General features: G+C 32.7%; 1 protein-coding gene across 1 annotated transcript; it reads right to left on the bottom strand.

Moving 5' to 3' along the window:
* Positions 1-2564: 2564 nt before the first annotated feature.
* Positions 2565-9253, bottom strand: LOC114727717 (diacylglycerol kinase 2). Its single transcript, XM_028914432.1, has 8 exons — positions 9069-9253; positions 7265-8438; positions 5520-5895; positions 5373-5449; positions 4742-4861; positions 4484-4648; positions 3970-4107; positions 2565-3257 (listed from the first exon to the last, which is right to left on the bottom strand). Exons 2-8 carry the CDS (start codon positions 8390-8392, stop codon positions 3099-3101), a joined length of 2163 nt encoding a protein of 720 aa, XP_028770265.1. The 5' UTR covers positions 8393-8438; positions 9069-9253; the 3' UTR covers positions 2565-3098.
* Positions 9254-12381: the final 3128 nt, after the last annotated feature.

Genomic DNA, 12381 nt, shown 5'->3' with positions numbered 1-12381 from the left:
AAACATAGCAACTAACTAGCTAATGATTTCGTTGGAATTGCAGGTTCTGGTTCCCACCCCCCCCATTTTTCTCTCTTGCTAAATTTACGATAATTAAATACATATGATCTCCTTGTAATTATACATCATATAAGCAATTAGCTGACTTCCACAATCTTACATTGTATGAGTTCATAGCTACATATATTGATTTATGAATAATAAAAGCAAACTCAGGAGTGGCTTGTCACGAGAACAGGGCAAATTTTTCTGCTTGAAGTAATAGTGGCAAGTCAAACTTGATAGAAAGAAGACTATTAGTAAGTACATTTTCGGTCCTAAATATAAGACCCACACTACTTGTATGACTAAGTATTGTGATTACCATATACCTTTTTTCCCCAAGTAGTTTAAGGGAAGATTTGTGGATACAAACATCGCAACCAGCTAATGATTTCGTTGGAATTGAAAGTTCTAGTATTTTTTTTGTTTCCATTTTTCTCTCTTGCTAAATTTACGATAATTAAATACATATGATCTCCTTGTAATTATACATCATCTAAGCGATTAGCTGACTTCCACAATCTTACATAGTATGAGTTCATAGCTACATATATTGATTTTTGAATAATAAAAGCAAACCCAGGCAAATTTTTCTACTTGAAGTAATAGTGGCAAGTCAAACTTGATAGAAAGAAGACTATTAGTAAGTACTCTTCCAGTCCTAAATATAAAACCCACTATATAGTATAATTTATACTATAAAGTGAATTTTATATTTAGAATCAGAGGAGTATTTTGTAATTTGTTTTCAAAAAATATCATTAATATTTTAAAAGTGAAAACAATATATTTTCAATGCTAAGGGGCTTTTGATAATTTCCAGTCCACTGTGTGATCTATGTATAGAGGTGGTTGAATGTTAAGGGTCTACAATTGCTATTAATAATTTCTTTTTCTTTTTTGTAGACACATGTATTTTTTTAATTGGAGGCAATTATATTCAAAATATTACCAAGTACTAAATATAGATACCTTTTTCAGTGAGGATTTTTTTTTAATAGTTTCGATTCTTCAAAATAATACGTCTGTCATGTTGATAAGTGCCTTAAAGCATTTTTATATAAAGAGCAAACAAGATGTTATGAATATTGGTTCAGTTCTTAAGGGGTGTTTAGGTGAAATCAAATCATGGTTTAAAAAATAACTTTTAGAAAAAAATTATTTTAAGAGTAGATTTTGAAAGGATAGATTTTGTGAGAAAAATAATTTTGATAAAGTGAGAATATTTGGATGTTCATGTGCAAATTACTAAAAAGAACATAAGTTAATATGAGAGTCACATAAAAAAAACTAGTTTTAATTTATTCTTTATCTAAAGTAATAAATTAGTAAATATTATTTTTTTTGCCATATATAAAAAATAAAATTTACGCCTAATTAATATGTATATAAATTTATAAAATATCAGATTAAATATATTTCAAAAATGATAATTCCATCTCAAATTTTGAACATCATGTGTCATAAGAATTTCAGAAAAGCTGAATAATCATACGTAAGACCAATTTTTTACTATATAAGAATTAGATAACTAATTTACAGATATCAAAAAAATTACTTAAGATAGTTATTTATATAAATGAGTATTATCTTTTCTAAAATATCCTTATCAATCATGTGCATCGAAACTATCATTTGATATTAAACATTTTATCATGTGCAATTACTATGGGACTACTTAAGGAAAAAATGAATAAACATGGAAAGCAAAATGAATTGGGTTCTTCTATTTAAGACTAAATTGAATCTTCAGCTAGTTCTTCTATTAAGAATCGGAAATAGTATTTATATAATTAATTTATAATTAATATGTATATATATTTATAAAACAATACAAGAATAAATATATTTTTATAACCTCAAAGTCTCAAACCACGGTTTTATGCCTCCAAAAACCAAAAAAATATTCACTTATGGAAAGCCATAGTTTTGTCCTGCCAAACTATGGTTTTCTTTAAAACAGTTTTACAAAAAATCATGATTTTGGATAGTTTTCTTTAAAACCATGATTTCAAGAGACATCCAAACACCCCCGTCCTCTGGAAGGTTTCTATTGTTCTAAATATCAGTCATTTTACAAAAAGCCAAAAGCGTTAATTTTTTTCCTCATAAATCTGTATTGTAAAGAGAGATTATGTAAGGAAAAAAATTAAAGATAATCAAGATACATTGATTTTAATTGGCCGATCATGATCGAATGTAATAATATTTTTTTTACCCTTAGAATGATACAAATTATTTTTCTTAATCTTTGTGACGTTGTTAAGAAGTGTCTCATGTAAAGAACTAGAGTGGTAGATGAAAAAATGGAGCTAATCCCGAGAGTAAACTGACTATGTTTTAATTCGTGAGCCAAAAAATAAAAAAAAAAAAAAAAAAAAAAGGGGGGGGGGGAAAGCATGAAAGGACAAAGGTTGGACCAGTAATAATTGGGACATAAGCCAATGCGTCAAGAAAAGGCTAGAAGGAGGAGGTTTTCACTGAGGCCTCAAACAAAGGTCTCTAAATAATGAACCTCAAAATAATAACTGCAGCAAGTTGCGGTTGCTCTTTCATTGCGTATAACCCATACAACACAAATGCCCGAAGCGGATTCCACTGTCGTACGGACACATCATGATTCAACTAGCATGGAAATTTCCTCAGAACTTGTATAATAAAACCTCCACATAACTTGCATGAGCTTCTACCAAGAAGCGTGCAAGAAATCACAACGTGGTTCTGTCACAATGTGTTACATTGCCTTACAATTTACAGAGCTTGTGGTTGATAGTTGCTAGTAAATAGGACAACAAACGCAAAGCAAACTCATTGCCTATATACATGTGTGTGTGTGTGTGTGTGTGTGTGTGTGTGTGTATTACAATCACTCATCTGTAAGCAGCTACGTGCATTGTTGAACTCTCTCTCTCTCTCAGTAAATTGCAAATTACTATTTACCGAGGATTCTCCTACAAAAAGGGTTTAGAGGGGACAAAAACCCATAATATGGGCAGGTCTATAAGCAGGCTGAAGGAGAGGATTACTATAGGGGGCTATTATCAGAGTGGTAAGACCTATCTTTCAGAAAGATGGATGGCCATCTGCTGAAGGAGAACTTTCTTCTGAGATGCATTAATAGTGCCCTTGCTCTCAGCATCCAGTATGACGTCTGTCATAATTGCGGCAGCATGCCCTCTAGGCTCGTCTTCTGAAGTCCTCCTCAACATGAACACCTAAACATGACAAGTCAAAACAACACATGATCAAGCCTCTGCATTTGGTGATATTTTTGAACAATGAAAACCAAACCCCCCCCCCCCCCAAAAAAAAAAAAAAAAAAAAACAGTTTCCGGCCTGGTAAAGCCTACGATATGTTATTACCTGAAAGCCAACAATATATTTTTATGCATGATTTCTCTGGCAGAAGGGATTGGGAAAAGGAAGGGTAGGCAAATGATGAAGGTATTGAGGAATGCAGAACTCGTGTCATTAGTAGATCAGACACATACGACCCAGTTAGCAACTTAGCATATGCCAGTATAATGTGCATTTTTTAATTGCTTACTTTTACATCAAGCTTTGATATTAAATAAAGACAAGTGTGTGAGCACGGTTGCAACAGCTCCAATCTCAGCATTAACACAATGCAGGAGGAACAAAAAGAATCCCCCTGTAAATCAGATCAATCACACATGCAAGTGATCATGCAATTTTTTTTTTAAAAAAAATGTTAAAACAATACTGGATGAAGTTCACGATTTCCAACCCAACATATGAATGTGCACTAAATCTGATTGATGTGGCAGCAGTCAGTATTAGTGCTTATTGAACTTATACTGAAAAAAATAATATATATATATGTATATATCACACCGAACAAATGCACACACAAGGTTAAAGAATATTAGAATAAAATTGTTACTATCACTTGAAAGTATGTCATACCTGCCCACGATGAGATATCTCTATGCAGCCGGGTTGTTGGATAAATGGCTCCCCGTCAATTTGAACAGGGAAAGGACTTGATGAGTGTATTTTAATGACTTTACCTTGGGCTAGCCTTCTTGCTTGAGAAAGACCAACCTATCCAAAAATCAAGCGTTATCACATTAGCAAGAATTTACAAAGTCATTTTTTACTAGACATATATGCATGCTGGAAATTATCATAATACCTTCATGAAAATGTCAGTATTTTGTTCATTTTTGAGTAATATGTCAAACTAATTACATAAATATATACTTTAAAGGATACTAAAACAATTCATAATGAAAAAAGGACATGTAAAACTTTTAAATATCATCCCACTACATTTCTTTCTGCACTGATGTTTCATGCAAACGTATCAAAACATAGTAATCTGAGAGTTTGTCCAATGGAACATTCTAAAATAGGTGGTTTTAAATCATATATAAAGAGCTAATGCTCATTAGGCCAAGTCTAAAGAAAGATTTCATACCTGAAGTTTGCCTAGGTGCCATGCTCCACATACACATACCACCTCAAGCATTTTATCGTGCGCTGATTGAAGACTAAAATCATCATCATGCTCATAGTCATTTTGCCAAAGATTTACTCCACCCATATAGCTCCCGATATTAAGCACAATTAAGCCCTCGGAATCCTGCATGGAAGAATTAAGAAATTATTCCTTAGAGAGAACTTTAAAAAGTATAATATTCAAGACGCATATTTTTAAGTACTGGAAGATGTTTACTTTGGGAATATCGACGTCTTTCCCATCAACTTCAAGCCATACTTGCCACGGCAAGTCTGCACACGTTCTGTCCATTATATCTTTAGCTCCTTCTTTGGCATACCGAAGTTTATTTAAAAACTGCGAATGGAAATGTAATCAGAAAGCACTACTTGCACAAAATAGATGCAACAAAAAGCCTCTCCTGCATAGCGGGACTTGAATACCCTAGGATAAGAGAACAAATGAATAGAGAAAGATGCGTTGACTTCAATAAACAAGGGCAGAATGAGGGTGCAAGCATGTTACTTGTTGAAATGTCAAAAATAATACAGCAACCACCCATTAATTTTTCAACAAGGTCTTTTGATTGCAGTTTGTAGCTAAGACGCGTGAGAGAGAACTTCAAATAAGTGTCAGGAGGCCCTCTTTTCAGTTAGTTCCATCAAGCAGTCTGACGTCCAAAAAGTTGGGCTATATGAAATAATCACAGCCTTCTATTATTTACTATAAGTAGCAGTACTTTCAAATATTTTTCAGGCTCGGAGATTTTGTACTTAACACCATGTGCTTTAAAGCTGCCTTACATTGACAGGGTGTAGTATGAACAAATATCTTAAGCTATAAAACACCAAGAAAGAACAACTTGTACCTGACTGCAAAATTTCTCAGGATATACTTCTCGAGTGACATGAAATTCATATGCAACCTTCGCATCACATCCAATTCCTGTTAAAGTAATTTAGATATGTCAATAGTTCTCAAGAAACAAAAGTTGACGATTGTTTCAGAGAAGCACCTAGGTAGTTCATCATGGATTTAGATTTCACTTTTTTTCCTTTTCCTTTTGAGTTTTCTTCTGTAATATTTACAGCCCAGCGATCCAACATTGTAACTGCCGCATTGCTAACGTCTTGCAAAATCGTGGTCAAGCCACCTCGTCCATCAAGGGCAGAGAAGCCTCCTCCCCAATTCAGTACCCTTGATAAATCGTTTCCAGTACCTAGGGGGAGAATTGCAACAGGTGGAGGTGACTCAAAATTGTGTTTTTCTATTGCATCAAGGACCCATGCAACAGTGCCATCTCCGCCACATACCAATACTCTAAAATATTGTACACTCTTGAAAAATTCCAACCCCACCTCAGGACCCTGGGAAGCACTTAACTCAAATATCTGCAGTCAAAGAGGAAAAATTAGCTCAGGCTCATAAAGACCATGGTATGAAATAAATATATCCACTATATATAAAGACAAGCATTGCAAGTTAAGTATTTCCACAGATTATTTGCTTAAAATAAGATATTTATTGGAATTTAGAGAAACATTAAGCCATAGGATCATCTAGACCAAAAGAAGAAAATGTTAAAAATGAAGGAAATTTCCATTTTAAGACAAATTAAATTTGATGGGCGAAAGAAATGCAATATATGGTGTTTCTCAGGTTCCACTGTCTTAGAAGTAGAGCAAATCTATCACGGATCACCTATGCTTAAACTTATACAATAATGAAATTTAGTGTCTCTTCATTTTGGTAACTCATGAGTAGAAGATTACGACTTAATTTATGACACGGTAATTAATAATGTTATAGGAAAGTTAGCTAGCTAGCTAGCTGGGCTGTCAGTTGTGAGTAATATAGTTGCTATCCCAGCGTATAAAAGGAAGGGGAGTTCTCTATATTTTTTGGCTTTTCTGATGTTAATGAATACCTGAAGTTTCTCTTCATTCTCTCTTCTACAACCCTCTCTCTGAAAGTCCACTATCTATCTATCTTCTTTCAGACCTATCTAAATTCTTTTACATAACATAATACAATGCCAGTATATATGCTCAACTAAAAACTTCCAGAATAATGAGCAGAATGTTGAGATAAAATACGTGTCAAGTCTTATGCCCAAAAAAAAAAAAAAGAAACAAAGAAAAATACATGTCAAGTCTATGTGATACAAATCAAGACAAAAAAAGGGCACCAGTATTTTATTCTAATTTTACATTATTGACCTATTAGGCTATTATTAAGGAATTTAGGAAATTCCAGTATTTTATTCTCCCTTTATCTTCAAACAAAGAAAAGGAAATTTCAATATTATTCAATCACATCTCAACAAATTATTTACATTTTCAGGACCGTGGGTCCAAATCACGTAAGGCTATGGCAAAGGTATGCACAATGGGGTAGTAATTCAAATCTTGCATTAGGAAAGAGTAAAAACAGCATACCATTTTTCAAAAATTTGTGGTAGGAAAACATTGCATGGAATTTTAGAAAGAAGTCAAATTGCACTTGAGTCTGACAAGTTAAATTACTACTCTTTCATTTCATAAACCACTATTTCCATGACAATATGAAGAAAGGGCAAGAGTAAAATATTGAAATCCTTTATATAAGATCACCAATTAAATCCAACTACTTATCAATCACACTTCCAAATCATATGATACAATCTAATATTAACAAAAATAAAATGTGCGCGTGCGTGCTCACATGCAAAACATGGTTAGTTTCATAAGGTAAGAAGTTCAAGCCCAGTTTAGGGGATACCTGAACAGGATTTAGTAGCATGTTCAATCTCCTGCGAAGAGAAGACCCAAGCTGTCCACCACTCCTGGCATTTATGAAAACCAAGAGCGGTCTTGCATCAGGAGGCAACTCAAATAACGTGTACTTCTTAATTAGACTATGTGTGGCAGTTTTACCCTTTTCTTGCATAAAAAAATTAGTGTCCCTCATTTCCAGCACTCCACCATTGTTCATGTGATCGAACTTCCCCTCACAACTGGATTTCTTCATATCTGACAAGCCATTCAATACATATCCCAAAGTTGCCTCAGTAGCAGAGGAATTCCTTGATAAACAATGAGTGGAGTAACTACCTCCATTCTTATTACGATTGCGCCGCTTTTTAATCTGACCACGAACTGAAGAGGTTATGATTTCTTGTGTAATAGAACTTACTCTCTCTCCCTTTTGATCTTCATCAACTTCTTTGACAAGCAGAGGAGAGAGGATAACTCGTCTCAAAGAGCCCAAATCACAAACATCACCAAAATCTCTAGCCAATTTGGCGTGACATTTTACATGAATGAGGCGCTGACACCAGCGGCAATGCCAAGAAGGAGAGGCGTTGACAAATGGAACACCACATATTTCATCACAGTAAAAACAGAAGCCAGACATCTCCTGATTATCATCCACATTAACCCATCTCTCTGACCAATGGTGTCGCACATGGCTAAAAGCAGCCTGTGCCACACATTTGCAATCCTTTGCAGCAAACTGAGAACAATAGAAATGAGCAGCTACCCCGCAAACAGAGCAGCGATGGAGAGGAGTACGTGGTGAGGCTGTAGTACCTAAGTTATGAGAAGGCCCAAGTGAAGTCAAGCAGACACAGCAAGTTGATGGTTGTTCCGCATAAGTAAAATCTTCAAACCATATATGATTTGATAAAGGTACTTTCAGCTTTTTCCAAGCTTTTTTCTTGGCTCTGGCAGCAGCCTTCACCCAATTTAGAGAAGTCCTTCTCTGCCACTTGAGAATGGCATAAATGATGGCTAGGAGTCCAAATGATCCAGTGATCAGCCATCCAAATAAAGATGGACCAGAACCATCATGGCTCGTAAACAACCTCGTAAATGAGATAGCCAGAGACATTGTGGTAAAACTCATGGCTATTTAACTCGACTGAGCTCCCAAAAGATTATATGCATATAACCTGCAAAGAATAGCTTGTCACTCAGACTTATAAGCACAAAAGTTAGCTGACAGCAATAAATGGGCACCAAAAGGTATATGAACTTAAACCTTAGCCTTCATTACTATAGTCGACAGCAGGGGATCATTATAAGACAGAATAACACAAAAGGTGCTGCCGTATTGTGCATGGCAGAAAATTTATTGGCAGGTGAGTCTACCATTCACCTATACGGAATTTAATAGGTTGAACATTACCTAACACTACTAAGTTAGAAACAAAGTACCATTGATTATTGATTGACTATTAATAAATCGTGATCCTATGAAAACAGAAAACAATGTAGGAAGAAAACCAAGCCAGATGAGGCCATTATGGTGAAGTTAAAATCATAAGGCTCACAAAATAAGGATTGCTATATGCGTTCAAACTTAATCGAAAATTCTACCTCCTAAGAATAGACCGAGTATAAACATTAGAAACAAATCTGAGACCAAACAACGTCGTGATCAAATCATATAATAACTCCAAACCCAATACATAGAATTTAGGTCAGATGAGGGGCATTCGATCTATGCAGCTCAATCTAAATAGACTGGAAGCCAATTGGAAGTAATTAGAAAAAGAAAGATCAAAGAACAGAACTAATACCTGAACGAACGTTGAAGAAAAGGATCAAAGACTGGAGTTTAGCGCGCGAGAGAGAATATGGAGATTCCTATCCGAATGAACGAAACGCCGGAGATGCAGATGCGAATTAAAGACTAATATATTAATGTATACATGTTTACTATACACATTATTGTGGGCATGGGGAGGAAAGGGAATGGCTAGAAGAAGATCTTGGAACATTTTCATTCGGCATTTACTTTACTTAATTGAAAAGTAAGAGAGAGGGGGAATAAAAAGGCGGGATTTCCGTTGCACAACACACGGATGCTCCTTCGGAATCACCCGCGCAACCCAAGGCCAACGCGTAGAGCCGGGAAAACGGGCCGAGCCCGTCGGGCCGGCCCTTTTAGGCCCTGAAATTATGAGGGTCGGGTTTGATATTTTTCTCTTAAAATGAGAAATAAGCCTGGAGGGCTGGCCTTGGGTTGCGCGGGTGATTCCGAGGGCTTAAAAGGGCCGGCCCTTTTTACATAATATTAATGTTATTAATCTTATAATTTTTTATTTTTTAAAATTTTTTTATATAATATTAATGTTATTAATTTTTTACATTGTTAATAATATTTCAAATATTTAGTTATTATTATCATTTTAAAATTAAATTTAGTTTTAGACAATAATTTATCCAATTAAATTTTTAAAAAATGGGTTAATTTGGACTTTAATAATGATTTGATTTATATTATATGCATCGATATTTTTAAACTATATATATATTTGATAATAGAATATTTTTATACTTATATAACTTGTGATTCTATAATTTAAATTAGAAATTCATGAGTTTTAACAACAATGTTTCTCACATTAAAGTAAAATAATAGTTATATTGCAAAATGTAAAAATAAAATTCTTATAAAGAAGAAAAACTTGATATTTTTGTTACGAAAGAAAAGCATACTTATGAAGAAAAATAATTAATTATAGTGATGATGAAGTTTCAAAAGATTAATGATAATGTTTATTTATTACACAATTGCATTATAGATAAAACTTTTAGATGTTATTATTTTGTTAATGAATGTTTTAGATGTTCTTAGATATTGATGAATATTTATATATGATAATATTTTATATTTATGGCTTAATTTTATTCATATTTATGTCTTTTATTAATAATTTCATTGGTTTATTTTTATATTTTTATAAAAATATATGATAAATATAAAAAATAGTATTTTTTCTTAAACGGGCCAAAAGCCCGCAGGCCGGCCCTGGCCCTGTAGCTTAAGGGCCGGGCTTAGCAAATTGGGGTATTTTTAAAATTTCAGCCATGGAGGGCCGGCCCTTTTAAGCCCGCCAGCCCTGAAGGGCCGGCCCTGGAGGGCCGGGTCGGCCCTGATTCCCGGCTCTACCAACGCGTTTAATCTCAATTTACCGTTTGCCCAGCTAAAAGTTCTTAATTTACCGATATGTCCTTCAGCGTTTTCGAAATGAAAATGAATGCGAGGAAGCTTATGCAGTTATATCTATATTATATTTACGTGATGAATATAATAATATCTTTGTGGATATTCATATATCTCTCATTAACTCTTATATTTTTTATAATTTCTAATATCTCTCATTATTTCTGTATCTCATAATTATTTCCTATTATTATATAATCTATAGATTCTATCAAAGGTGTAAAGTTGTGCCTATAAATAAAGGACATGTATAATGTATTTAGTACATTTAAATGGAATGAGAAATACTCTCTCTTGTTGATCCTCTCTTTCTCTGTATGATTCTTCTCTCTATTTCTTCTTTATTTATAACACGTTATCAGCACGATATAATTCTCGATTAAATGGTTCGCATTCATATAATTTTGATTTTTTATCTTATGACTAGAAGTCATAAATATTTAATTTTGTTATTTTATTAATTGGCTTGAAGCCATATAACATCAAAGTTTTATCTTATGGTCAGAATCCATATATCTTTAATTTTTTATTTTGAAATTAAATAGCTAGATGCCATGTATCTTTATTTTCTTTATTAAATGGCCTAAAGCCATATAGTGTTGATTATGAGAAGGATCATTATATGGTTTGTTTATAAAAGAAAAATTATGACAATTAGAATTATAAATAATGTGACCCAGAAAACTAATGACTATATAGTGAATGATGTATTGGTAGAAGAGTTTATCTTTTCTCTTTATTTCATGTTACATTTAATTAATTTGAAATTCAAGTTTTATTTTTATCTTATTCTCATATATTTTTGACATTCAATTTGATATTTATTAATATTATAATTTTCTTATTACTAAATGGCCAGCAGCCATTACACTCATGTTATTGAATAACATGAAAATAATAACTTATGATGTTTTTAAAGCCCTGAAGGCTTATGGTTTAAATATGAAGTGACACAAATGATCTTTAAAAATATATATAATTTCCAATATAGAATCTTGAAGACTAATGACTTATAAATAGCCCTAAAGGCTTATGATTCAAATCTTCCTAACTATATAGTTTGATTTTAGTCCTTATAGATTTTTTTTGTTAAATTTATAAATTTATGAATAAGTTTTGAAGCATTACATAATATATATACAAAGAAATAAAGTTTTTGAATAACGAAATATCGAGAAATATATATATTTTGTTCAAAAAAAATACTTCATATTTTGAAAAAACAAAGTATAACAAAAAGTGAAGTATATCATATAGTGAAATAATAATATATTTTAGTTCTTGAAGAACTATATATAGCTTTTTTTTTAAGAACTATATGTAATCAAAAAATTGATATAGTTCCAGAAGGACTAATAACAAAAGATTGATATAGTTCCAGAAGAACTAATAGCAAAATATTAATATAGTTCCTGAAGAACTAGTAACAAATCGATATAGTTCTTGAATAACTAATGCAATTTTCCCATTATTTTTGTGGGTAGAAAAGAAATTGATAATGAAAAATTATGACCCACAAACATTTATATTAGAATATTTGCTTATCAAAGAGTCTTAAGATGATAGCTCAATTGGATTGAAATATATTATTATATATGAATCAGGAAGCATTTGAATTTCAAGTTAAAGATATGTTATTAGCTTACTATATATTATTCACTGTATTTGAAATACAGAAATAAGAAAAATATATTTATACGACTCACACTTGAGGAGGAGATTTTTGAAATACAAGTGTAAATCATGTTGGATGGAATTTGTTATTATTAATATTAATGTCAATCCTTATATCTCATGTTCCTTTTGAAAAAAAAAAAGCTCCAGAAGAGCCAGTAGCGCTCAACCTTCCATGAGTGCACAGGTTTCTACAATTTGGGTAAAAG

The sequence above is a fragment of the Neltuma alba genome, unplaced genomic scaffold (genome assembly GCF_004799145.2).
Source record: "Neltuma alba isolate B1F8T4 unplaced genomic scaffold, ASM479914v2 tig00002446_pilon, whole genome shotgun sequence".
Lineage (NCBI taxonomy): Eukaryota > Viridiplantae > Streptophyta > Magnoliopsida > Fabales > Fabaceae > Neltuma > Neltuma alba.
This window is presented reverse-complemented; position numbering and strand designations above follow the sequence as displayed.

Coding starts and splice junctions, on each gene's coding strand:
- LOC114727717 (XM_028914432.1), bottom strand. CDS start 8,392: ATGAGTTTTACCACAATGTCTCTGGCTATCTCATTTACGAGGTTGTTT. Junction 4,862..5,372: donor CTGAGAAATTTTGCAGTCAG/GTACAAGTTGTT, acceptor TTCCATTCGCAG/TTTTTAAATAAACTTCGGTA. Junction 3,258..3,969: donor AGATATCTCATCGTGGGCAG/GTATGACATACT, acceptor TGTCATGTTTAG/GTGTTCATGTTGAGGAGGAC.